The sequence below is a fragment of the Equus asinus genome, chromosome 22, assembly GCF_041296235.1.
Source record: "Equus asinus isolate D_3611 breed Donkey chromosome 22, EquAss-T2T_v2, whole genome shotgun sequence".
Taxonomy (NCBI): domain Eukaryota; kingdom Metazoa; phylum Chordata; class Mammalia; order Perissodactyla; family Equidae; genus Equus; species Equus asinus.
Window position 1 is genome coordinate 50,884,597 of NC_091811.1, and position 26,322 is coordinate 50,910,918.

Here is a 26,322-nt window from a genome sequence, read left to right on the forward strand (position 1 = left end):
GGGCATAGACTACTGCATTCAGTGCTGTGGTGGGTACTGACTGGCAGCAAGGACACTGGACTGTGGATACTGCTGCTAGAAACAAGATGCAGATTCACTGCTGCAACTTCCCATCAATAGAAGACTTTACATGGGCCCTGCTTCTTTGCAACCTCATCTTTGATTCAAAATCTGAAGCAGATGTGATTGGCCACATCAAAACTCTTTGCCCATGCCCTAGCTGCAAAAGAGGCTGGGTATCTTAGTCTGTTCGGGCTGCTATAACAAAATACCATAGACTGGGTGGCTTACAAACAACAGAAGTTTATTTCTCACAGTTCTGGAGGCTGGAAGTCCAAGATCGGGGTGCCAGCATGATCAGGTGAGGGACCTCTTCCAGCTTGCAGACTTCTTGTTGTATCCTCACAGGGCAGAAGAGGCAAGGGAGCACTCTCAGGCCTCTTTTATAAAGGCGCTAATTCCATTCATGGAGGCTGAGTCCTCATGACCTAATCACTTCCCAAAGGCCCCACCTCCAAATACCATCACCTCAGGCATTAAGTTTTCAACATATTAATTTCTGGGGGACAACAAACATTCAGACCCTAACACTGGGTAAGGAACATCTGGTCTGTTCAGCCTCTATAGTGATATATAGGTTTTGCCTCAGAGGGGATTCCCAAATCCCCATTAAGAATGCTAGGTCTACACTACACCACTCTACCCTACCCTACCGTACCCTATCGTACCTTATCTTACACTACATTTCCAGGCCCATTCCCTGTTCCTCTCCACTTTACCCAGCACTAATCAGGATCCACATCAATAGCAAGCTCTCTGAGACCTCTCTAATGCTTCTAACACACTTGCTATCCTGCTGCCTGAAATGCTTTTCCTGATACTATGTCCCACAAACTCTTATCCTCCAAGATTTGGCTCAAGCATAACTTCCTCTATTAGACCAATTGAAGCTCAGCAAATATGCGATTCCCAGGAAAGGAGTGTCCATCCAGATAAGGGGCCTTTTTCACCTGCACTAACCCTAAGTATCTGTCAATATCCTGATTCCAGCAGGAGGCCTCTCAAAACCCAGGAGTCAGGGAGGCACAAGAGAGTGGTGAGGGAGGTCTCATGATCACTGGGTTCTCCCTCCCTCCCCTCTGTCATAGGCATTGTGATTTGACTCCTGAGATCCTAAGAATCAGATTTGAGTGGCTAGGAGAGATCCCTGCCATGTGCCTGGTTAGCACAGAGACCAGAAATTCAGAAAAACAAATAGCCCCAATTGCTATGTACTCAGAGCTGCTCTATTCTCATTTCAGACCAGAGGGAACTGGTACCTGCTAGGCTTCCCCCTATTATCTCAGAAGATGGGAATTATTCCGTGCACCAGAATAGCCACACAAGGTACCATGAAGCTGTACAGAAGGTGTTGTTGAAGACATGTAAGTATCTTGGAGTGGGCACCATGCTAGGGGCAGAAGAGTTACATCTGAGTTCCTCAAGAATGGATGGGATGTCGTGGGGCATGGTTATAGGGCAGGGGGAAAAAAAGAGCCAAGAATAAAGACTGAGAAGAAGAGGGAGAGAGGAGACTTGAATGGTGCAGTGAGCAAGCTAAAATTTGCGTCAGACTTGGAAGCAGAAGATCCAAGTTGAGTCCTACTTCTGCCTCTTTTAAGTGTCTCACTTTTAGGTGGTCACTTATCCTTTACTAACCTGTTGCCTCATTCATTTAAAAAGAAAGCAAAACAAAAACCAGAAAATGCCTGCTCTACCAATCTTACGGAATTCCTGTGCAGATCAAAACAAAAATGAGACAATTTACAAAAGTACTTTGTCCATTATTGTGTGCTATGCCTGGAAGGAGTGGTAGACCAAGCACTAGCTTTGGAATTTGAACTGAGTGTAAACTCCAAACAAGTTGTGTGACCTTAGGCAACTTCCTTTAACTACTTAACCTCTCTGAACCATTTGAAAATGGGAACAATACTCTAGCATTGTTGTGAATGTTAGAGAAAATGTACATTTAAAAAAGCATCTAGGGGCCAGCCTGGTGGCACAGCAGTTAAGTTCCTACGTTCGCTTCGGCAGCCTGGGGTTCGCCGGGGCAGATCCCTGGTGTGGATGTACACACCACTTGTCAAGCCATGCTGTGGCAGGCATCCCACATATAAAGTAGAGGAAGATGGGCATGCATGTTAGCTCATGCCACTGATACATGCAATTTGTAGGAACCTCCAGGGAATTATGCTGTGTAAAGATAGCCAACCCCAAAACAATCACATACTGTATGATGACATTTATACAACATTCTTAAAATGACAAAATTATAGAAACAATGCATTGTGGATTACGAAGGTGGGGTGGTATGGCTATAAAAGGGCAACAGGTGATGAAACTGTTAATATCCGGTTGTGATATAGTACTGTAGTTTTCCAAGATGTTACCCCTGGCAGGAAATGGGTAAAGGGTACACAGGATCTCTGTGTATCATTTCTTACAACTGTATATGAATCTATAATTATCTCAAAATTAAAATTTAATTTAAAAAACTAAAATACTTTCAGAAATTAAAAAAGACATATGCATGAAGAGGAGTATCTAAGAGTTATTTCTAAGAGCAAACTTTTAAAAAGCTTATCATCAATTAATAGGAAAACAACTAACTCAAAAATGTAACATCTAGGGCCAGCCCCATGGCCAAGTGGTTAAGTTCACGCACTCTGCTTCAGTGGCCCAGGGTTTCACCGGTTTGGATCCTGGGCGCCTCTCGGACGTGGCACCACTCATTAGGCCATGCTGAGGTGGCGTCCCACATGCCACAACTAGAAGGACCCACAACTAAAAATATACAACTATGTACTAGGGGGATTTGGGGAGAAAAAGCAGAAAATAAAAAAAAGATTGGCAACAGTAGTTAGCTCAGGTGCCAATCTTTAACAAAAAAGTAACATCTCACTGGTATATTAGGGATTTATCCAAAAAAAAAAAAAAAATTATTAAGACTATATAGCCAGAATATTAGGCCATAATTCTAAGTTTAAAAAACATTCAAATTTTATATACTGGTATAATTCGATTTATCCAAATAAAGAGCGAAAATACAAAAAAAATCTAGGTAAGTCTGATATTTCAAAATTTTAAAAACACCTAAAACCACATTTAGAACTTGACAGGCACTTGATAAATAGTATCTATTAGCAGTATCTAACCATGAGGTGGTATCATTGCTAAGTTTCAGAGAATTACCTGGAATGAGCAAAGAAAAGAATTATTTCAGAGAGGAGGGAAGGGAATGAGGATGATTAAGCCCAGAAAAAGAAAAAACGAACCAGTGGACCCATCTTGCACATTTCCCAAGTGATTTGACTTCTTGCTTTTCCATCACCTTAGCACTTGGGGAAAGCTTTCTTGGAGATGGGCTTCATAGCAGGAGTAAAAACCAAGACTCATTCAACTGACCATGAAGGGTGTGAGATGCTGGAATGAGGAAGTGAAGCTGGGTGTGGTGACCACATTCCAGGACTTCTCAGCACGTGGTCAGGCCCAGTTGCTAGGTTGGGCTTGTGCTGCCCTGAGGCACAAAAGGGAGCAGAGAACTCGAAGAAATTGGATAACCTGCCCTTCCCCAACCATTCAGTCCCCAATCAGGTCTTCAGAGTCCCCTTGACTGATGCTCAGAACTTCAGCTTCTGGCGGTCCCACCATCCAGGAGTGCGCCCAGAGGAAACCATGCCATGGATCCGGGGCCCCCGCCACTGCCTCATTAAAAGCCCAATGGCCAGGTGAGGCTGGGAGGAGTAAACGTGGGGAGATCAAGAGAAGTATTCCCTTCTCTCACTTAGATCCTTAGAGACTGTTTCATCTCTACTCAGAGTTAGGGACTAGAAGAGGAAGTTTCGGTCTTACCAGGGAAAATTGGCAGCAAAATCTAGGCAGTGGTGGCTTTCAAAGGAGTTAAAGATTTGTCTGTGTCCTTGTTTTGCCTTGTGGATGTGAGTTCTGGGCAAGCACAAGACAAGTGTCTCTAGCATTCCTGTGGGAGGCTGGAGATGTTTCCACTCCCTTGGTTGCTGCCTCCCCACCCCTCCAACCACCATCCACTGGCAGTAGCCCTACCTCCTCATGACTACCCCTGCCCATTCTGGCCTGAGGCAGACTTGGGACCCTCTCCCCAGCTCCAGCCTGGCCTGGCTGAATTTAAGACCTTCTCTGTCTGTTCCAGGTTTATGGATCACTGTATTCTCAGCGACAGAACCTTCAGTCTGTATTGAGCAGGATGTGTTTGCAGAAGAACAAGATAGACTGTGGAAGGAGGACAAAGAAGGGGAAAGAGGGAGAAGGTGCCCTGGTTCCAATGGCTGAGGGGATCAAGAAAGCAGAGTAAACAGATTGGACTAGAAGTCATTTGTGTGCACTGGAAGTCTGGGTGAGGGAAATTATTCCAATGCCCAAATTCCTGTGAGATCAGGTGTGAGAGAGACTCTTGAACGAGCCAGAACTTGGCATTTGGTTTGGGAGGGGCCAGGACACTGGAAAGACCACCACAGGTGGTCCTGACTTCATGCATGCAGGAGTCAGAGTAACAGATCTGGGAAGACACACACTAGTCCTCATGATGGTGAAGGGCCTGGAGTAGTCATGCTCCCTGAAGACACTGCAGCTTCACATTGGCAGGGAGAAAACCAGAGGAAGCCCTCTGGCGACAGACAGGAGAGGTCCACAGAGCCTTCCGGCAGGAGGCTGCCTCCTACACCAGGCTCTGCCACTTCTGACCCAACCCAGAGCCCAGAACAGCTGCAGAGAACAGGGAATTTTACAAAGAGTTTGATTTTATTGATATTTAAATATATTAAATATTTCACTGAAATACATGGTACACCACCCTCCCCCCCTCCCACAGTGGTTACATTATAAAACCAAAGTCCATGGGCCTCCCACCCACTGACTCCCCCACCAACGGTGAGGAAGGGGGCAATGGTAGCCCAGCTAAGGGCATGGCTGGCACTGTGGTGTGGGAAGCCAGGGTGTGGACAGGCCCCTCCCACCTGGCAAGAAGCAGAGATAAGTCACCCAAGACTGAAGTCTTCCCACTCTGGTCTCCTTACACCCTCACCCCCACCCCAGGGCTCCAAGCAGTCCCTTCCTACCCAGGGATATGGCTGGGAGAAGGGAGTTGATTTTCTGTCTGGACCAAATGGTCTTTTCCCCTCCTGCTGCCTTGGCTAATGAAGTGCCTGATGGATCATTTGGTTGATGTGTGAAGATCCCCCAAGGCAGGCAGTTTGAGCCAGACACCAGGCTTCTGCAAAGAGCTAGAGTCAGAAAGGGCATGAGGAAGGGCAAGAGTGCCACCTGCCCCCTCCACTCCTCAAACGCAGCAACTCTGGGACCCTCTTTACTCTGCCTCTCTAATTGCCTCCAAGAGAAGGCAAGCTTCAAGCAAAATTCAGGCTAATGCCTCTGGCTTAAATAGGTACAAGACAGAGAAACCAAGGCACCAACTAATTCAGGCCAGAGGCAAGGAGGCTGCAGGGAAAGGGACCCTGGTGGGAATCTGGTGTCCAACCTCCTCGCCCTCCTGCCAGCCCTTGGAGGCTTCACGGAGATTGGGGAAGCAGGAACATACTAGACTCAGGCTGAGTTTCAGGTTCCCCTATCCCATCCCCTAGTACCAGTATCTGAGTCCTCAGAGGGATCCCACACTACCCCAGTCCCAAAGCATAACACATCCCAGGACACCAGCTGGGGAACCAAGGGAATTCCTGAGCCTCTGCCCGCCAAACCCCAGACAGTTCAGGCTTGGTCCCTGCCCCAGGCAGGGAGACAATCATGCTGCATATGTGGCCCCCAAATGGCACTTAGGGATTTGGCACAAAAAGGATTCCTCTCCCCAGGGCCACCCACTTGCTACCACACCCCATCCCACTTTTGGGCAACCTGGGCATATCTCTCCATCCCTTGAAATTAGAAACCCTGCCTTATTCTCAGAAGACAGAGGCTCACAGGAGATAGGCAACCTGGGGTAGAGAGCTGAGGAGCAGGAGCCAAGGACACACACAGACCTGGGAAACAGATCTGCACACAAAGACAGACATGCACGCACGTTACACAAACACAGAGGCCCTCCCAGTGCCAGAGGCTTGGGAGGACAGGCTTGGGATCAGGGTCATCTTTCTCCATGCCCTGGCCCTTTTCTATTTGGCAACAGAAGGGGCAGAGATGCTCCACACCCCCTTGCCAGTAGATGGCAAGAGAGCACTGGGGCAGAGTGACCTGATCCTGACCCTGTCGGGGCCCTCAGATCAGAGTCTGGCACCAACCCACTCCCTGGTCAGCCTGCTCTCTTTGGCACCTGCAGGTGAACTTCCAGCTCCTGATCTTCTGACATCCCCACACACGTGCTTGCTCTCTGGCTGGGCATTTTCACAGTACCAATGAGGCCAGACACTCCTTTCCTTAGAGCTTTGCAGGAACTGGGGTCAAATCTGAGCTGTCAGAAGTCCCTTTGTTCCCCTTTGGGGACAGATCATGGGACTAGGATTTGGCAAAAGGAAATATTCCCCTGAAATATGGATAGAACTGTGTCCCCAGAGCATCTCCCTCCTTTGCCCTGTGCCTAGGAGGGAGATCTGGCTGGGGTGGGCGTATCCAGGACCAGTGCTGGGATGCAGGCAGAGCAAAGGCAAGCAGGGAATAGGCACTCATGCCTGCCCCAGTCTTTGTACAAAATATTCCCAGGAAAAAGAGGGAAAGGAAGGGCCCAGCCCTGAGCCTGTTGCCCAGACAGACAGGGAAAGGGTAGGTATGGCGAGCTGCCATTTTAATCTGTCAGGCAGGAGGGCTTCCACTGCCTCTGCTGCTGCCCCCTCCCCTGCTCCCAGAAGCCGGAAGAAAGGAGAAGGAACAGCCCTACCCCAATTAAAAAAGAAAGTCACTTGCACAATCCTCTTGGTATCCCCTCATTCACCAACCTGAGGGCAGACAAGCATGGTCCCAGCATGGCCTGCTGGGGTGTTCCCTTTTGTGGTCAGCAGGGTCTGGAGGCTCAGTGCTCCCTGCCACAGCTCCACCCAGCGAGCACAGAGTCCACTCACATGCCCACCTTGGTCCCTTCAGCTGAATTGGTAGCTGGGTCCTGCTAACTGCTGGGGCCCCCATTGAGGAAGTAGGTGGTCATCTCCCCCTTGCCCTTCACCTTGACCACCCCTCGACACTCCAGCTGGTAGCCCTTGGCAGCTAGAACCTGGTACAGGTCCGTGGTCACCTGGGGATGTGGGAGGGGAACCTGCTTAGCCTGGGGTCCTTCCTGCTGCATCTGCAGGGGCCCAGGGGTTCTCTAGTCATGCTAGCTTCCCTCCCCCAGCCCCACCCCACCAGCCACAGAACATTGCCACCCTGCCCCTGTCCTAGCTGACTGTAAGAGGGACCTGCAGAAGCCCTCTGAACCCATACCTCTCACAACCTCTGCTCACATCCTCCTCACCTGAATTCGGTCAGGGACCCCCGTGCTGTCCATACGGCTAGAGACATTCACTGTGTTCCCCCAGATGTCATACTGCGGCTTCCGAGCCCCAATGACGCCTGCCACAACTGGGCCCATGTTCAGCCCTGGGTGAGCAGAGCAGCAAGAAACTGAGACTAGTGGATGTTTCAGGGGCAGCCCAGGGAGTCATCCCACCTCCTGGCACCTTAGAAGGACCCAGAGAAGAAAGTGGCAAAGGGACAAGTGTCCTGGTTGTAAAGAATGGAAAATCTGGGCATGTCGGCTGAGGAGCTCCCCTGAGTCAAGACAGTTCTGCTCTAACTGTAGCTAATCCACTGAATGCTCCTCTGTGCCAACCACTGGTAGGCATTTTCCATTATTTTATCTTCTCAACAGCCCTAAAGGTAGGTATCATTATCCCCATTTTACAGATAAGGTAAGTGAAGCTTAGAGAAGTTAGTTGACTTACCAAATAAGCCAGTAAGTGGAACAGCCAGAATTCAAACCAGTCTGACTCCAGAACCCATACTATTAACTACTGCCATCCACCTGTCCCTCTGAGAGGATGTGCCTCTACCAGACTGGCCACAGGCAAGGCACAGGTACTGGAGTTTAGATAAACCTGGTTTTGAATCCCAGTTCAGCCACTTACTAGTTGTCCGACCCTTGCCAAGTTATTTAATCTCTCTGAGAGTCAATCTCTTTATCTGTAAAAGGGGATAATAATGTGAGGGTTAAATTGTGCTAAAAAATGTCTAGGACAGTGCCTAGCACATAATAGGTCCTCAATAAATGATCTCTGTTCTTAATATGAGATGATATAGGAGGTGGAGAAAAGGAAACCTACAGAATCCTGATGGGGAAGCTATGATGCCATCCCCAGCCTGCTCCCTCAGTTTCCCCAAGAAACGCCCTGGGAAAATCTGCCAGGCAACCAGGCCCTCTCACCAATCTTCATCTGGAAATTGTTGAAGGAGTGCTCATTGATGTGCTTCATCTGCTCCATGAGCCGCATGGCATAGTCGGCGAGGGCAGTGATGTGGGAGCGGCCCACCTGATCATAGGTGCTGGCGTTCAGCCCGGAGGCAGCCATGTAGGTGCTACCAATCGTCTTGATCTTCTCCAGCTGCCGGAACCGCTCCTCACTGATGATCTGACCAGCAGAGGGGACCTGGCTGTCAAGGCACAGAGGCCAAACCCACCCTGCCCCATGCTCCACCTCGCCATGCCTTGGCCCCTTGCCCATTCCCTGTCTCAGCAGCTCCCCTCTTCTAGTGAGTGAGCCTTCCAGCTGCTGCTCTCAGTACAGGACTGAGGAGCAAGGAGAACAGGCCTCCTTCACCCAGCAGCCATCAGAACCCCAGGCCAGGACTTCGGCATACAGCCTCAGGTCAACTTCAATACCTCACTCACAGAACCCAGACCACAGAAGGGACATTTAGGCATCAATTATCCAACCCTCTCCTTTGGAAACTGAGTCCCAGAGTGAAGAAGTACCTTCTCTCCAGAACAGTGAATGGCCCATTCCTGACATGGATGTTCAGGACACCTCCTTACTTCCTTGCTTCCATTTTCTCTATTCAGGGATCATCTTGCTTGTTTGGCCTTAAGGGACTCTGTCCACAGACTACTGCGTTCTTCAATGACATCCAGTTGGTACCTACCCTGTCCCCTCCATCGATCCTCATGTTCTCCTTTTCTCCCCAACAATGATGACCCTGCCCCACTGGGGCTGACCTCCATGCTGCCTCTGAGACTGTCCCTGTCCCTTTCTCCACTGTGCCTACCTTTACCCCCACTCCTAGACAAATCAAATCTCCCTTCCTCCTCCCAGTACCACCCCCCCACCCCAATCCTGGCCTTCTCATCCAAAATTCTCCCCACTCCCCTGGTTCTCAAGTCCCCCTACTCTCTGCCAGCACCAGCTGACTGGACAAGTACCTCATCAAAGTCAGCAATGATCTCATTGAGCAGCCGCAAGCACTCGACGCCCTCATTGTTTGCCTCCAGCTCCACGTAGAACTCAGAGAAGTTGGCAATGGAGGCGAACATGACAGCCACACACTCACAAGACTGATAGTAGAGTTCATCGTTCCGGCGCTCCCGGGCCAGGAAGTGGGCAGCCACGTCCTTGGGCAGAATGTTATGCAGCAGCCGCCGGTTGTATGCCTGGAGCTCCTCCATCTCCTCCTTCTCCCCTGTTGCCTGTGGACACCACACCCATCACCCATTGCCCAACATTCACAAGGATGGGTGCAGTAGCCAACACTCAGAGATGGGCATCAGAGGGAATCACGTGGAAGAAGAAAGGCACAGACAGATGAGGCCTAAAGAACAGGCAAAGGGGTGAAGGGGGTGGGAACAGGATGAGGCGAGATAGAGCATGGGCACAGAGGACGCGTGGAGCCAGGGTGGGCTTGGGGCAGCCTGAGCCTTGGTCAGCTAACAAGATGCATTTCTGGCTTGGCCCAGGCTCTGCCCCCAGGATCCTCCCCCTCCCCCAGAGGCCTACTCAGTCACCTGCAGTTTCCAGAGGAAGTCCAGGCGGGCAGTTGATTCCACCTGCTGGGCATGCAGATAGAGCGCCAGCGCGAACACCAGCAGAATCACGGGAGTCATGTATTTGAGTGCCACCCTCCCTGCAGCTGGGCTGAGGGTAAGCAGAGGCATGCTCAGGGTCTGAAGGAGGCATCTGGCAGCCCCACCCTTTGCTGCCCCAGAACCCTCACTCACCAGTCCAGCCCATCGAAGGTCTCATTGGAAGAAGCCCTGGCAGGAAGATACAAGAGACAAAGTCATCGGGTCTTCCTGGGTTGCAGGGTGGGGGCATAGAAGGGGAGACAGAAACTGCACTTACTGAGCACATACCGTAAATCAGGCATTGGGCCAGGGCTTCTGCTTAATAGTAACTCATTAAGAGCAGAGGTTAAGAGAACGTTCCACTCCTGGCTTGTCTACTTACTAGCTATGTGACATGGAACAAGTTGCTTAACTCTCTAAGCCTCTGTTTCCTCATCAATAAAAGAGGGATCAGATCTAAATAATGCCTGCAAAAGGCTTAGCATCATGCCTGGCTGCAGGAAGCCTTCAAAAAATGTTAGTTACTATAATCTTTACAACTACCCCGTGATATAGGTGGCACTGCCATTTTACGGATGAGGAAACTGAGGCTCAGAGAAGTTAACTCACCTGTCCAAGGTCACACAGCTCACGAGCCACAGAGCAGGGATTCAAACCCCGCAGACTCCAGAGGCTTTTTCTACCACACCAAGCTATGGTTGCTTATCACAAGGGGTGGGGTTTTGCAAAGGAAAAGCCAGTGTGATATCCCAGGCAAAGCCCTCAAGCAGTAGTCAGAAGTTTTGGTTCCTAGCCAGGGCTCTGCCACCAAGCAGCTGTGTGACGTAGAGGTGGTTAAGAGAATGGATATGAAAGCACCATGCAAATCTGAGAGGGAATTCGTTTTTTTTTTAATGTCTAGCCTAAAAACAGGGATTTCCCAGGACTGGGGCTTCCTTGGGGTGAATAGGGTCATGTGCTGAGAGCTCCTCCACTGCCTCCGTTCCCCCTACAGGTGAGGGGTGAGTGGTGGCATTCCAAGGTACAAGGGGCCTGGGCACCAGACAGACTCACAGAGACCCAGCAGGGGGTTAGGAGGCTCTTGGAGGATTAAAGGGGCTGAGGAGAAACTCACAAGCCATGGACGCCAAGCAGCAGGTCATAGTTGTCAAAGATGGTGGCTGGGGGACCCAGCAGAAGCAGCACCAAGTAGATGAGCCCCAGGACAAAGATCATGGCCAACTTCCCGATGCTACTGATGTGCAGGAAGACAGAGCTGGCCAAGAGACTCAGCAGCATGTTCCCGACCAAGTACTGAGGGCGATGGCAGAGGCAGTGTTGGGTGAAGGCGGAGGCCACGGCGCCCCCGTGCAGGGAGAGTCCTGTACTCCCCTGCCTGACCTAAGCTCCCCTCCACAACCTCAAACCCAAACCTCCTTCACCCTCCACAGCCAGCCCCCTCATCAGACCAAGGTCCCTGGCTGCTCCTAGAGTGGGGACTCTGGTGAGACCCTGGGTCCCCAGTCCCATCACCAGGAATGGCACAGAGGGGTCAATAACTGGTACTGATCAGGACCCCCCCACCCGCTTGAGCACTGCTTGGACACCTCAGGGAAGCTGCAGGTAGGTGCGGTGCCCTCACAGAGGGGAGCATCCAGGCCCAGAGAGTAATTGAGTTGCTGCAGGTGGCAGGCAGTGATGTCGGCAGGTGTTAAATTCAGCATCCGGGCTGCGCAGGTCCGTATTGGGGTGTGGTTACAGGTGAACTGCAAAAGTGGGGGTGGGGAGGCATATCAGGGTAACCAAGAAGGAGAGAGGTTACAAGGGCCATGCCCAGGAGCTTATACCCCAGAAGCCAAGTTCTCCCTGAGGGATGACAGGAGGTGGGGAGAGCAAGGAGAAGGGGGAGTTAACCTCACCCTCTCCTCTGGGATAACAGGCTTCCTGACGGCAGGAAATGTGTCTTATTCCTCTCTGTACCGCCAATACCCAGAGCAGTGCTTGGCACAGAGGAAGGGTGGAAGAATTCCCACTGGACCTTTACCATGTTGGCGATGGCGGAGGTGAACACAAGCAGGACTGAAAAGATGCCAACCACGGTGCTGTGTGCCCGCGAGCGGACAATGCTGCGTGACAGACGTTGCAGCGCCTTAGGGAAGAGCTGCAGGTAGGCAAGAGACGGGGAGTTGGAGGCTAAGTCAGCCAAGGGATAAGGCCAACCAGGGATGGGGCCCAGTGTGACCCCTTTCCCCGTGTGACCCCTCCCCACCCCTGACCCAGCCTGCCCTGGAAGGCCCCCTACATACAGAGCCACAGGAGTACACGGCACAGGTCAGCACAGTGATCAGCAACAGCAAGAAGATACTGGCATAGATCCCAAGCATCAGGGTTGAACTGGGGCAGAAGAGAGACAGGGAAAACATTACTCTGCAAGATCCAGGCATCCTTGTACCACTCCCCAGACAGGCACGATGCAGACTCCAGGGACTGTGGGCTTGTGTGGGTGTTAGGAAGGTTCTGGGAAGTGGTGGAGGGAAGAGAAGCTAAGCAAGGCAGGGCAGGGCTCTCACTGTGGGAAGATGAGGAGCTGGATGAAGCAGATGAAGCAGAACACCAACAGGGCACAGGCCACATAGGCTCCGAAGCGGGGGTCCACCTTCCGCGAGTACTGAGGAGAGGAGGCTGAGCTGGCACTGGGCTCTGCCCAGGGGGAGGCAGGGCACTACCAGAGGCCTGGATGGGGTGCCCAATTGATATGAATCCCCACCATGCCCTGTGGTCACCTTCCCATTCCCCAAAAACCTCTCCTGTTCCCCCCCCCGTGCTCACGCTTCCCTGCTGGACCTCCCTCCTCCCCAAGCCCTTGTCCTCCTGCCCTTGCATCCCCCAAACCTTCTTTTCAAGGTCCTCTCTCTGGAAGGTGAGCAGGAACCGGCGCACATGGTCCTTGCGCAGCTGATCGATGCTGCGGGCATCAATGGCACGGCCCAGGAATTCGTCTACCTCATCCTCAGGGTTCAGAGCATCTTGAGCACCCCGGCTGAGGGCAGGGGACATGGCTTCACCAGGTGCATAAGCATTGCCATGTGAGAGGCAATGAGAAGGGAAGGGCAAGGACAGCACCCAAAGGAGGGAGCGTGAGCCGGGTGTATAGCACCTGTTCCCACATGACACATCTAAGGGCCAGGAAAGAGGGGGATCTCAGCTCCCCACAGCCCTGCCCCAGGGTGCAAGTGCCTTCTCCCTTCTCTTCCTCCCTCCTCAATAACCTGACTTACTTGTCTTTGCTGGAATCATCAATGCCCTGGAGAAAGGGATAGAGTGTGCAAGTGAGGTGAAGGGCAGATCCTCCTTCACCTCTACAATCCCCTCCCCATCCCCAACACTGTGCTGAGGGCTCCCCAGCCATATACTTGGTGGGCTTGGAACCCCTGGAATGAAATCATCCCTCCTACCCCCAATACCAGAAATCAGAAATCATACATGGAGATGGCAGCCACCACAAGGAAGACAGAAGAAGGAAGGGGGACATAGACTGTTGAGAAAGTGAGGCCCCAGGTCTTGGTGCTGTGGGCCCTCACCATCTGGCGGAAAGCTTTGGAGTCCTTGGCCCGGGAGAAGGCACGGTCAGGCACCCAGCGTGGCATCAGCCCTTCCACGGAGTTGGCCCGCGTTCGCTGCAGCTTGGCCAGCATGGCCTTCTCCTCCTTCTGTGTGGGCAGCATGGGTACAGGCTCAAAAGAGGGGCCCAGGGAAGGCCTCTACCCACTTCCCCCATTTGCCTTTCCCCAAGCCTGCCCCTCCCTCCACCCTGCCATGGCCTGACCCGTTTCTGGCTGGCTCCCAGGATGAGGAAGGTCTCGATGTGCTGCTCCTTGAGGTATGCATTGCGCTCGCCACCACGGCCCGGCTCCACCTCATAGTCCCCATTCAGGTACTGCAGTGTGGCTCGAGTGATGTGGATCCGGCTGTGCAGGGACAGCAGGGTGAGACCTGGGCTCTCCCAGGTTGCTCCCATCCCTCACCACCTGGACCCCACACTCACCCAGCCCGGCCCCCAGCTTCCATGTGGTTGGCCAAAGTTACATCATTGGACCACACATCGAACTGCCATTTCCGCAGGCCAAGGACACCGCAGTGCACGCGCCCACTGTGGATGCCCACGCGCATGTTCACATTCACACCTGTCACCTCACGTACCAGCCTGAGAAGAAGTGACTCCAGCTCAGCTCCTGGCACAGGCATCCCCACTCCCAGCCCAGAACCCAGGCCCTTCACTCCCCTCGGAGCCACGCAGGCAAGGACAGACCCAGATGCAGAGCACAGGAGCACAGCCTTGGCTGGACATGGGCAGAAGGCTGCATGGGGCTCAAGGACAAACGTTTGAGAACTGTGTTCACCAGCAGGGACCCAGCAGCATCTTGTGGAACTGAGCTGGGAGAGGAGCAGTCTCTGTTCTCCCCTCAGGCCTGCTCATCTGGCATTCTCTCCAGCCCAAATCTACTTCACCCTGGCTCTCCCTACCCTATCCCAACTGGCTGGAGTCTCAGGTGCACATGGACCTTGACACGGGCTGAAGAGAGATCCATTTCCCTCCCCAGTGATGGATCTCAAAAACAGAGAAGCGGCCAAGAATGAGGAAGAATCCTGAGAACACGTCAAAGGGTAGGAGCAGGCAGGGGCACCCTCAGTTCCAGGAAGCCTGGGAGGGGGCGCTGCTTACGAGATGGCCTCAATCATGTCCACCCCCATCTCCACACAGCAGTGGGCGTGGTCTGCCCGGGCCTCTGGCAGCCCTGACACACAGTAATAACAGTCCCCTAAGATCTTGATCCTCAGGCAATGATTTTCCTAAAGGAGAAAGAATTGGGGGAGAATCACCTTTACTCTCTTGCCCACCCAGCCTGCCTGGCCCACCACCCTCACTGCAGACTCCATCTGCCCCACCCCTCAGGCTGCCACGGTGAGGCTGTGCTCTCACCAGTTGGCCCTGCCGCCAAGCCCCAGCACCCTCACCGCAGCCAGCTTGTCAAAGCGGGCAAAGAGCTCATTCAGGGTCATGACCAGCTCCTGTGCAGTACACTGGGATGCCAGGCTGGTGAAGCCTTCAATGTCCGCAAACAGGATGCTGTGGATGATGACAGAAGATAGAAGAGCCACAATGCCCTCAAACACTGCCAGATCCCCCACCTCTCCTGGCATCTTCTCACCCCCACCCTACCTGACATTGTCATGCTTCTGGATGTAGATCTTGTGGAACATCATGTCTTCTTTCTTTGTGTTGATGTCTTCTTTCATTTCCATGGCAACGTGCTGGGGCAACACCGACAGCAGCAGCCGCTCCTAGACCAGTGGTTTCAACAGGGCACTACTATCTTCTTGGCCTCACAATTTAACCTATCCTGGTCCCTCCACACTCCCAGAGCCCTCCCAGACCTTTCTGGAGAACTGAGCTTCCCTTCTGGACCGTGGCCTGACCCTCCCCCATTAGAGCCCTCAGCAGATATACATCCCAGCCCTCTCTGACCAGCCTCCATTCAACCCCTCCAATGTGCTCCCATCTACTCCCTCTCACTCTCGGACAGGACAGGAACCCCAGTCTTATAGGGCCTCTGGGATGCACAACTGGGGGAACCAATCACATTTATTCGACGGAGTTATATGAGGCAGCAGATCCAATCCACAAGCAATTTGGGGGTGAGGAGGGGAAAGGCCATGGTCAGGGAGAGCAGCCCCACCTGCTGCCTATTCTCATGCTGCAGGTGCAACCGGGCCTGGATATAACCGCGGGTCTCCTGAAAGGCCTGGCGCTGAGACACCTCAGCTGGGTAGTGTGTGCAGATGCCGATGACGTTGGTGCAGAGGAACAGCATCATGTTGGCACCGAGCTGCAGGAAGGTAGCAGAGGCAGACGGGTGACCACCCCCCATGTACACAGGCGCAACTAGCTAGGCTTTCTGGAGATGCACTCCTCTGGGGAGGAATCCAGGATCCTGAGCCCTGTCTCTCCCCAAGCTGTCCCCTCCCCTGCCGTATATCTCCTCCATTCCCCTCGGATTCCAGCTCCCTGCCTGGATCACTCCATGGCTAGAAATTATATCTTTTCACAGCTCCTGGGAGCAGAAGCACCAACTAGGGCCACATAGGTCATGGGGCCTGGGCCCAGCACACTATGACTTCCTGCCCCACAAACACCCCAAACAAAAAAATGCTGCTCCTTCTGCATGTAGTTCTCCTGACAGGACAACACCCAGAGACCTGAGCTCTACACCCTCCTGTACGTGCCCAGGACAACTGGCTTCATCTCTCTGGGCCCATTTGCTCACCTGGAGAGGCAAAATAAGATCTCTAAGGTCCCTCCCTGTCCTGACATAATAATAATAATAGTTATTATTATTATTATTACTGGAGCTAATTTGTTGGCTGCCTACAACGTGCCTAGATTCTACAGGTGTCTTCTATACATTAACAAATGTATTTCTTATAACTCTATAAAATAGGTAACACTATCTCATTTTAAAGGTGAAGGATTTAGGCACAGAGAAGCTGAGTAACTTGCCCAAGATCACACAGTTGGTGTTGGCTGGTGTGGGACTTGAGTCCAAATCCTGTGTCCTAACCATACAGTACGGTACATTGTGAATTTCCAAGATTCCTACTCACCCGACTCACCCGAGTTCTTGAGGCCCAGCCTCAGAGCCCAGGCTTGGGAGTCACCAATTCTCCCAACATGAAGGACCCTTCCCAACTGGGATAGGGTGCCACCATGCCCCGCCACCCCCAAGACTTGGCCCCGCCAGGCCCCACACCCTGGGCCCCTGATCCTAGGATGTTCAGCCCTCAATCATCATCAGTAGCACTGACTGGAGAGCAAGTCTAAGGGGAGCTGGCCTCAGTGTTTCTGGAAGTTCAGGGATTAACCTGGCACCTGTGGCTCTACCCGAGTTGGCTAGGGCAGGGCTCTAATTTTGAGAGACGGCAGGGAAAGAGCACCAGCTGGAAGCCAGGAGTTCTGGGCTCTGCCTGGAACCAGAAGTAATACAGCACACTTGGGCAGGTCACTTAATCTCTGGGACCTCGGTTTCATTTTTCTTGGGTAAAATGGAGGGATGGGTCGGCGAACCCCCAAGCCATTTCCAGCTCTGATCCTCTAGGATTGGCCTCCCCACTTCCCTTCCCAGTCCAGCTCACAAGGCCCCCTCCCAGCAGCAGGGGTGAAGAGGGGGGCGTGCTATCTCCCTCAGGGGTTTCTAAGAATAGCCCCCAGTGGGGAAGAAGAGAAGGGGGAGCAAACCAGGCAACTTCCCTTCCTGGCCCCAGGAGCCCAAGAGGAAAATGTGAGTCATGTGGAGGGAAGGAGAAGGGGGACAAGAGACTGAAATAGATCTGTACACAGACCCCTATCCGACTGTGAGAACAAATGGATGCCAGGGCACTGCAGGAGACCAGGCTGGGCCAGGGTGGCTGAGTGAGACTGCTCGGCGTGTCTGAATGAGTGGGTCAGAGGAGAAGGAAGGCTCCTTCCTGTGAGCGTGAGCGGGACCAGATCTGGGAGGTAGCTGCCCAAGGATCCTAGAAAGGAGGCCACAGCCCCACCCCATCCAGAAAGCCACAGGCCAACTGGGCACAGGGAATCCTCAGCTCAGAGAAGGGGTATGGACAGCCCCGGCCCCAAGGACTGGCAGAAGGGCAGGGGCGACTTTCTCCACTCACCCCAGGAATGTGCCTGCCGAGACCCACTGGGTGAGGCTGCAGCCGGGCGCCCCTGTGGAGGCGGGAGACTGGCATAGCCCTGGCCTTCATGGGGCTGCGCCTCCCTAGTCAGGCCCTGGGCCTGGCCCTGGGCACCATGCCAGAGGAGAGCAGGGAAAAGACACCCACCCACCCTTGACGAACCAGAGAGGATGGGGGGAAGGGAGGCACCACCTCAAAGCTCCTCCTTCCCCAGGAAGGCAGTCCAACTGCAAAGCACAGCATGATAGCTACCCTGGAGAGAAGTAGGGGGCTAGCAGCGGCAGAAGGACCCTGGCCCTTTAAAAGATCTGACAGTAACCTGTGGGCACACGTTCCACAAACAATCAGACTGTAAAGTTAACTTTGAAAAGGTACATTCTGTTCTGGAGCACAGGCTGGGGCGGGGAAAGGCATCATGCCAGAGCACCCAGCTTCTCACCCTGGGAGCCCCAGGCAACTTCCTCTTTGTGGGTGGAGCTAAGGTGGGCTACAGGCCATAAGCCTTGGGCAAGGCAGAGGCTGGTTCCCTCAAACCTTGAGCAAGACAGAGGATAGCACCTTCTAAATCAGGGTACCAATGGAGGAATCATGAGGTATGTTGGCTGTGGGGCTGCACCTACAGCAGCCCCTTAAGAATCAGCTGGGAAGACACCCTGGTCTCTGCTCCCTGGTCAGGGGGACGACATGAGATGGCAGACTCCACAGTTCATGTCTCTCTGAAAGGGACTTTCCAGAAGCCCCTTCACTGGGTACCATCCCCTGCACACTCCCACACCTCCCTGCCCCCAGGTGAGAACCTGCCCTGTCAGGTTCTACTCCACTTTGGGAGAGGGTGGAGCCCTAACAACAACATCACCAGACAGATACTATTTTTATCCCAGCTTACACACTGGGAAACTAAGGCTGGGAGAGGCAAGGTTAGTTGTCTAAGATCTCACAGAGAAGAGTGCAGCCAATGGAAAACTAGGTCTGCCTGCAGCCAAGCCTTTGTTTCTCACTGGACACCATGCTGTCAAGCCCCACCTCACACACCACTCAGAACCCAGAGGCAGCAGCCGGCAGGGGCAGAGAACCTCAAGGGAGGGCTGCCAGACCCCTGGCACCCAGTGGGAGGAGGGGAGGACGAGATCAGACCCTAATGCCTGTCTTTTCTTTTCTTCTTTATTTGAGGAAGATTAGCCCTGAGCTAACTACTGCCAATCCTCGTCTTTTTGCTGAGGAAGACTGGCCCTGAGCTAACATCCTTGCCCATCTTCCTCTACTTTATATGTGGGACGCCTACCACAGCATGGTATGCCACGTAGTGCCACGTCTGCACCCGGGATCCAAACCAGCGAGCCCCGGGCCCCGAAGCGGAACGTGGCACTTAACCGCTGCGCCACCAGGCCAGCCCCGCCCATCGTTTCTATAGTCCAACCCCATCCAAACCACTCTCAGCCCAGGAGAGAACTGACCCCACTCATCACCTTCCCTGTCCCCTCAGAGATGGCCTTGGTCCAGGAGAAGCAACTCCTCCCTTACTAATTCTATCCAAAACCTGCTCGACCCCTGCAGACCACCACCTAGAGCTGCTTTTCAGGGATGGCACCAGGGTATGAGTCTCAGGTGTCAACCTGGGGCCAGAGATGCCAGGGCCTGGACACAGCCTACACTGCTCTCAGCCCCGCCCCCACCCTGGGGCTAAACATCACATTCCCACCTCCAGCCCTACATTATGTCTCTATTATTTCAAGGGCCTCAGGCCAAAGAGCTGTAGATTGTCGCTCATGGTGACAGAGTACAGGCTTGGGTCCTGGAGTCCTCCCTCCCTCAGCAGCACCCTCTGCCCCAGAATGGAGGTGGACCCCTGGAACTTGGCCTTCCATCACTTGTCCCTCCTCTGAGACACAGCCAGACATCTCTGTACCCAGTATCCACCCATGACCCGTAGCTACCCATGACTCACTCACCCTCGATTACCAGACCCCTTCTCATTCCCAGCCTGGTGTCCCCATGCCTACCTCCCCGACCACCCACCTGCTTCCAGAGGAAGGCGTCACCACGGTTGAGTTGCCAGGCCAAGATCAAATGCAGGGTGGAGAGGCCCAGGCCGCTGAAGACAGCTGCCCGCATGCGGATGGGTAGGAGCGTGTAGGTGATGTAGACAAAGAACACAGGGCACCAGAGGCCTACAGAGGGGCTGTGGGGGTTGGCTGCCAGGGCACCGCCGACCTGCACGGCTGCCAGGATGCCTAGCACCACGTAGCTTACTACCCACATGGAGTCCTGGCGGAAGCTGTGTCGGTTACACACCACCATAAGTGCCACAAAGAGGGCAGCTGCACAGGCCAGCAGGGCCACGTAGGCAGGCTGAGGGGGGGCAGGCGCGGCATGGAAGGCCAGCAGCACAGCTGTGAGCAGCACGAGCACCGCCATCAGCAGCGTCAGGCTGCTCTGGTTCATCTGAAAGAAGTACCGCTGGTACAGGCGCTCCAGCTTGGCTGAGCGGAACTGCTTTGACTGGAACACCTGCACCAGACGGCGCCAGCAGGATCGTCTGCTCCTGGGGGCCACATCAGGCGCCACCTCAGCCGCCCTGGCCACTGCTGCTGCCTCAGTGTCCTCAAAGGCCAGGGCCACGGCCCGCAGCCCCAGCTCCTTGCCCTTGCCTGGGCCACCCCTCCGGATGAAGGCCTCATCCTGCCAGCGGCACCGAGCGGGAGCTGCAGGGGTGGGGCTGGGTGGCTGTGCATCCTGGAGGCAGCTCATGTAGCGGGGTGCACAGAAACCACTGGTCCGTGTGCCGCGGCGTTGTCGCTTCTGCCCATTGCGTTCACCCCAGGCTGTTTTCCGTTCATCCACTTTGGGGACCAGGAGGCCACTAAACCACGACATGCTGCTGGAAGGAAAGGAATGAGATGGTATCAACACTACCATCACGGCCCAACACCACCAGTAGCTGCCGTTAACTGAGCGCCACTTCCCATTGCCACGCTTCAGACACACCATCCTCATACAACGTCTCTGAGGAAGATGATGGTATCCCCATTCAACAAGGGAGGATCAAGCCCAAGATGAAGCAGCCAGACAAGTGTGAGAACCAAGATTCTAACCCAGACCCATCCGACTCCAAAGCAGTTCACTTACACATTCGCCTCTTCCCTAAAAGGCACTGATTTCTCGATGGTTACAAACTCAAGTGCCTGTGTCGAGGAGCAAAGCCACCCATGGTTCAGGAGGAGTCACACCCTGAGCATGGGGACAAGCACCACCCACACCAGTGGATTGTTGCCACCAGCATCCCAGTGGAGCCTGATCTGATTTTTCAACAGAAGCTGAACAAAGAAGACGCACATTTTAATGCAACATCTCCTGATTTTTAAACATTGGCAAGTAATTCACATTTTTCAATACTGAAAGCCAAACAGATCACGTCTATGGAATGAATTCAGCCTGTGAGCTGCCCATCGGTGACCTCTGTACAAAAGGGAATCTCTTTCCACATCCTTCCCCATCACCACTCAGTCACACTCACTACACACACACACACACACACACACACACACACACACACACACACACACACACACACACTATGCACACTTCACCAAGCAAAATGCAACTTCTCCCTCAGGTCACAGCTTAAATGTAACTTCCTCACGGAAGATGTCCCAGCTCCCCACCCAGACTAAGTGCGGACCCGTTTACCCTCTGTACGGTTCCTCCATAGTACTCATCACAATTATAATTAAATTGTCCCTAGTTTAATATGTGTTTCCACCCCCTAACTACAAATTTTGTGAGGCACCAAGTACTGAGCCGGCTCATAGCAGGGACTCAATAAATATATATTGAAAGGGTAGAAGGAAAGAAAGCTCAAGGGGATTGGTAGAGAGCAGCTAATGTGAAATAATAACTAATAACGATAATCCTATGATTCTTCCTCTCACTTGCACTTCGGTCCTCTTAGGCCCTTTGCTGTTCCCTAACACACCACGCACAGGCCAGCCTAGGACTTTGCCGCCTGCTGTTCCCTCTGCCTGGAACAAGAGCTCCTCCAGGTCACAGCTCAAATGTCCCCTTATCAGTGAGCTTTCCCTGGCCACTCTATTAAAATAGCAACCCCCTTCCGGGAGCTCCCTATCTCTCTTCCCAGCTTTATGCCTTATTTTTCTCCACGGCTCTTATCAGCAGCTGCCGTTCCATATATTTTTCTTATTTGTTCATTGTCTGTCTCTCCTAACTGGAATGTCAACTTCATGAGGGCAAGGGTTTGGGCCTGTTTTGCTCATTGCTCTGTCTGCAGCACCACGTAGGGTCTAAATAAATGCTCACTGAGCGGATGGCTGCATGGCTGGATGGATAACACTGCCGTGGACTTTCTCTGTGCTGGAAACTTTTCGAAGTCCTTTCATATGCCTAATTCTATCTGTTCTTCACCAAAACCCTATGAAGCTGGTCGTGTGACCACCTGGGGCACAGGAGATTTGACAGAAGAAAAAAAAAGGAACCCAGGTCCACAGCCATTTTATATGGCTGATGCAAGGTATAGAGATCAGGAGGAATGAAATCAGCCCCAGAGGTCAGGTTTCCTGGAGGGAAGTGTCCTGAATTGGGGTGGGAGGACTCTACGACAACACCCTCAACGTGTCTCCCTAGCTGAGCCCAGCTCAGGAGAAGGCAAGGATGAGAGCATGTCATCCATGGATGCCTGTGCCCCCAACAGGGCCACATTCCTCCATGCCCACAGGGCACCCTGAGGGGCTCCTGTGCTTAAACCTGCAGAGCTAGCAGCTCTGACATTTGTACTCACCAGGGGACAGGGGGAGAATACCCAGCTCTTGCCCCAGGTGGCCACATGACCAGACACTCAAGCTAGACAAGCGGGGCTCCAAGCAGACACCCAGGGGCCCAGAAAGCAGAAGGCAGACTGGGGAGCTCTCTGCACACACGAAACCCCCATCCCTGGTTCACCTTCAGGCAAGTTCTCTGGCAACCCTTCTCCTGTATCCCACTGAGCCGCACGCCCTCCAACTCCTTCACATCACCAACAGCACCATCTGGAGGGACGAAGCGGAAACCCAAGACTTCTGGTCAGGCTGGCATTTGGAAAAGGTCACTAAAGAAAGCCTGGCTCTTCAAAACACTTCATTAGAAGTATGATCTTTGGAGTGAGACCAGGTTTCAAACCATACTGCGATTATTTGCTAGCTTCATGGCCTTGGACAAGTCTCTTAACCTCCCTGCGTCACTTTCTTTATCTGTAAAATGGGAATAGTTGTGAGGTAAGAATCTAACGGTACTTGTCACATAGTAGACACTCAATAAACATTAGCTCTTCCACCCCAGACCACTTTGAACCCAAAACTCTGCCAGTAAGAAGTCACGACATAAGAAGACAGGAAAGTCATGAGCAAAAACACGCATCTCCCCAGCCAGTGAGATGCCTGGTTCTATCAGTCCCTGTGTCCTCGGCTGTCAGTCCCCACAGCTGCTGGAGACAGAGCCCAGAGTGAGCAGGTTTCCCACCCCCCTCCATGACATTTTGCTTCAGCCTCCTCCCACTTGCTGGTCCCCTGACCTGTTCTTACACCCCCACTCCCACCGGCCCAGACCTCCATTCCCAAAGGACCTGTTTCTGGCCATGTTCCCAGCCCCCTGGAAGCACATCCTAACATCTGGCTCATACCCACAGAGGAAGGGGTAGACACTGTCCAGGGGAACACATGACCCTCCCAAGAACACTGTGACCCCACAGGGGATAGCTTCAGAGCTCTGTAATTGTCCAACCAACTGTAACCATCCCACCCTGGGCTCCACTCCAGGCTCTGCCCATCTTGGAGAACTCACCAGGCTCCCAGCACTCCTGGCACCACATGCCAGGCTGGTATGGCAGGGAACAGGGGAAAGCACTGTTCAAAGCCACAAAACTTCCCTATATGGTCCCCCAACCCTCCTTGCCCGGGAACCCATCACTATGAACCACAAACCACCTCCCTCTTCCCCCGAGACAAGCTCCTGAGCCTGCGCCTCCGACCTCCTCCTCCCCTGGGTCCTGGACTCTTCGCTCTCTCTCACAGATCTGCTGTTCCAGGCACCACCGGCTCCCACAGCCAGAGCCATGTCCATTCAGCCTGGTGGACGGAGGCCCAGGGCCTCCCAGACCTCAAGTCCCTGCCAAACCCTGATCCTCCAGCCTGAGACCCAGAGTCTGAAGCAGGCCAAGGCCCAGCCCCAAGGATAGCCCTGCTGGCTGCTTCGCCCAAAGCCTTTTCCTGGCCACCTCCTGTTGTCCTTTCCCCAGGGGCCCTCTGCTTCTGCCCTCCTTGGCAAAAGGAGGCTCTAGGGGACTTTAAAAGACTTCAGAAAGTTCATGGCAGAAGGCACAGCCCAGGGAGGGCCCTCAAGTGCCAGCACCACCCACCATACTGGGATGTGGGCCTCTATTCCTGGCCTTTCCAGATGTAGAGGAACCTGCCCAGGGAGGGCCTGTATCTGGAGGTCCAGCACAGCCTTCTCTTCTCTTCCCCAGCCCTTGGTCTCCCTAAAGACCGCAGAGGGCTCTTACCTCCACGGGCAACCATCCAACCCCCACCAGGCTCCTGCAACTCACAAGGGTACTCAGGAAAGGGGAGGGTATGGGAGAGGGGTCCCCAGGGCCTGATTCCACTTCCAGCTCTGCAGTCAGGCCCCAGAGCCCATTCTGAATAAAGTCTGCTCCCCCTGCCCACCCTGCAGCGGGTCCTGACACCACCCCTTTCACTCACAAAGTCTAGGGGGAGGGGAGGAGGTTTCATGCAGGCAGCGGGCATACCCCCGCCTCGCTGCCCAGGCTGCCTCCCCCTCCCCTAAATATAATCACACTGTACCCCAAACTCGGAGGGTCGCCCCACAGCCCTGCTGCAAAAACCTCGGGACAGCCCCTCCCCCAGTGCCTGCCTTTCCCCTCGTCGGAGCCAGCCGGGAACTCGCTTCGGGTGGAGGAAGGGAGGCGGGCGGAGGGCGCGCGGGTGGGGAGCCTCGAGCCCGGACCGGGAGTCCTCGAGCCCCCAGCTCCTCCCAGACCTCCGTGTGCCAGCCCCAGCGGCCTCAAGGCTCCCCCAACACCAGCGACACCACCCGTCCCCGGCTCCGCGCCCCCACCGAACAACTCTCGGGAGCCGTGCAGTCTCCCAGCCGCCCCGCCACCGAGCGCCGGCGCCGCCACCTCGCCCAGCTCCAGGCGCCGTCTCACCTGCCGCCCGGGGTCCGCGCCTCCCCCGGGCCCCCGCCGCGCCGCCCCCGCGGGCTCCGGCCGGCCGGCCGGCCGTCCCGCGGTCCTGCTCGGTGCCCGCGCGTCCCGGCCGTCCCTCCCGCCGTCCGCAGCCCGCCCGGCCCTCGCCCCCTCCCTGCTGTCCAGCGCAGCCGCCCTCTACCCCGGATCCAGAAGTCCCCTCCCCGCCGGCTCCCGGACTCCCCGCCTTAAAGGCACAAGCTCCCTTTGTCTGGGCACCCCCTCCCCTCCCCAGACGCCCGGCCGAGTGGCCCGCTCTCCTTCCGAGGAACAGGGTAGGGGTGAGGGAGACCAAAGAATGGGCCCACTCCCTCCGCGCGCCCCCTCCTCTCCTCCAGCAGCTCCCTCCCCCAGTCTTGGGAAAACAAGCGGCTACTGTTCTGGGATCAAGACCCGGGGTTGGGGGAGGGGGGGCCGCCGTCCAGCTCCCCCTTCCCTCCACCCCCATGATGCATCCTCAAGCATTCTCCTCCCACCCTCACCCGAGGGGTCTCCAAGCGCGCCGGCCAACCCACCCTCTCGCCGCGATTACCGCCCCGCCTCGCACGCGGTGGGTCGGGGTCCCCTGGCGCTGAACCCGTGCCCGGCGCCCACTCCTCAGCCCTCCCTTTCTCCCTCCCCCGAGCCCCCACCCTGCCATTCCCGCCCTGCCTGCCACGGCCCTGCTCCCTCCCGCGGGAACTCAGTTTAATAATTAATTAAGATTTCATTCCACAAGGCGCCAGGTGTGTGCGGCCTGCTTCCCTGCACACCACTTTTTTCCTCCTCCTCCAACCCTCTGGGGCACGGCCCCGACGCGACGAGAATCTGCTGCACCCAGAGCCCAGAGGGGAACTGAGGGAAGGGGCACTCTCCACGCTGCCCGCTGAACCCACTCTCTCTCTCTGGGGAGCCCCTCCCTCGCACCTGCCAACGTGCAGACTCCGTACCCTGGCACCTCTTACCCAAAGGGTTGTGCTTCTCTGCTGAGGGTGGGGGATAACGGGGGGGGGGGTGCATTGCTAAGTGCACGTACTGAGAAATTGAGACTTTTATTTATTTCCCACGTTATCAAGCACGGTGCAGCAGCCCAAGTTACCTGGGTGATGGGAAAATCACGTGGAAGCTGCTTTAAACCCTTTGAGGGTGAGAAAGATGGTGTAGCCAGAAAGGGAAAGAGGGTTAATTCCCAGGATGTAGATGAGTCTGACTTTAGAGGAGGTGCCAGTCCTTCAGATCTGGGAGAAGGGCAGCTTGTCTGGCTTCCCTTGGAGGCCGCCAATGGTTCCCTCAACCAGACCTGTAGCTCCTCCTTCCTTTGGCAGCCCTT

The 26,322-nt window shown here is 54.3% G+C and overlaps 2 protein-coding genes across 13 annotated transcripts in view; one reads left to right on the top strand and one right to left on the bottom strand.

Annotated features, from left to right (window-relative positions):
- SPMIP11 (sperm microtubule inner protein 11) overlaps positions 1 to 4,385 on the top strand; it is a 30,158-nt gene extending 25,773 nt beyond the window's left edge. For all 4 annotated transcript variants that reach the window (XM_014850035.3, XM_044756286.2, XM_070494605.1 and 1 more), the window contains 3 exons: positions 1,302 to 1,424; positions 3,623 to 3,767; positions 4,208 to 4,385. In XM_014850035.3, the coding sequence (XP_014705521.1) occupies positions 1,302 to 1,424; positions 3,623 to 3,767; positions 4,208 to 4,256 (317 nt within the window). In that variant the 3' untranslated portion in view covers positions 4,257 to 4,385. The remainder of the gene's footprint in view (positions 1 to 1,301; positions 1,425 to 3,622; positions 3,768 to 4,207) is intronic.
- Positions 1 to 25,655, bottom strand: part of ADCY6 (adenylate cyclase 6) — a 40,626-nt gene extending 14,971 nt beyond the window's left edge. The window contains exons 1-23 of one of the 9 annotated variants that reach the window (XM_070494597.1): positions 25,529 to 25,655; positions 22,715 to 22,800; positions 19,778 to 20,636; positions 15,766 to 15,915; positions 15,249 to 15,370; positions 15,044 to 15,155; positions 14,751 to 14,878; positions 14,073 to 14,231; positions 13,854 to 13,995; positions 13,609 to 13,737; positions 13,306 to 13,331; positions 12,920 to 13,067; positions 12,598 to 12,695; positions 12,334 to 12,421; positions 12,072 to 12,188; positions 11,635 to 11,793; positions 11,163 to 11,341; positions 10,202 to 10,237; positions 9,989 to 10,118; positions 9,410 to 9,673; positions 8,417 to 8,621; positions 7,469 to 7,593; positions 4,797 to 7,249 (exon numbers count right to left, since the gene is read on the bottom strand). In XM_070494597.1, coding sequence (XP_070350698.1) covers positions 7,124 to 7,249; positions 7,469 to 7,593; positions 8,417 to 8,621; positions 9,410 to 9,673; positions 9,989 to 10,118; positions 10,202 to 10,237; positions 11,163 to 11,341; positions 11,635 to 11,793; positions 12,072 to 12,188; positions 12,334 to 12,421; positions 12,598 to 12,695; positions 12,920 to 13,067; positions 13,306 to 13,331; positions 13,609 to 13,737; positions 13,854 to 13,995; positions 14,073 to 14,231; positions 14,751 to 14,878; positions 15,044 to 15,155; positions 15,249 to 15,370; positions 15,766 to 15,915; positions 19,778 to 20,635 — 3,501 coding nt within the window. In that variant the 5' untranslated portion in view covers position 20,636; positions 22,715 to 22,800; positions 25,529 to 25,655 and the 3' untranslated portion in view covers positions 4,797 to 7,123. Of the gene's footprint in view, positions 1 to 4,796; positions 7,250 to 7,468; positions 7,594 to 8,416; positions 8,622 to 9,409; positions 9,674 to 9,988; positions 10,119 to 10,201; positions 10,238 to 11,162; positions 11,342 to 11,634; positions 11,794 to 12,071; positions 12,189 to 12,333; positions 12,422 to 12,597; positions 12,696 to 12,919; positions 13,068 to 13,305; positions 13,332 to 13,608; positions 13,738 to 13,853; positions 13,996 to 14,072; positions 14,232 to 14,750; positions 14,879 to 15,043; positions 15,156 to 15,248; positions 15,371 to 15,765; positions 15,916 to 19,777; positions 20,640 to 22,714; positions 22,801 to 24,974; positions 25,115 to 25,528 lie in introns of those variants that run through there. The other 8 variants (XM_070494598.1, XM_044756282.2, XM_044756280.2 and 5 more) reach the window with 8 other exon arrangements.
- Positions 25,656 to 26,322: the final 667 nt, after the last annotated feature.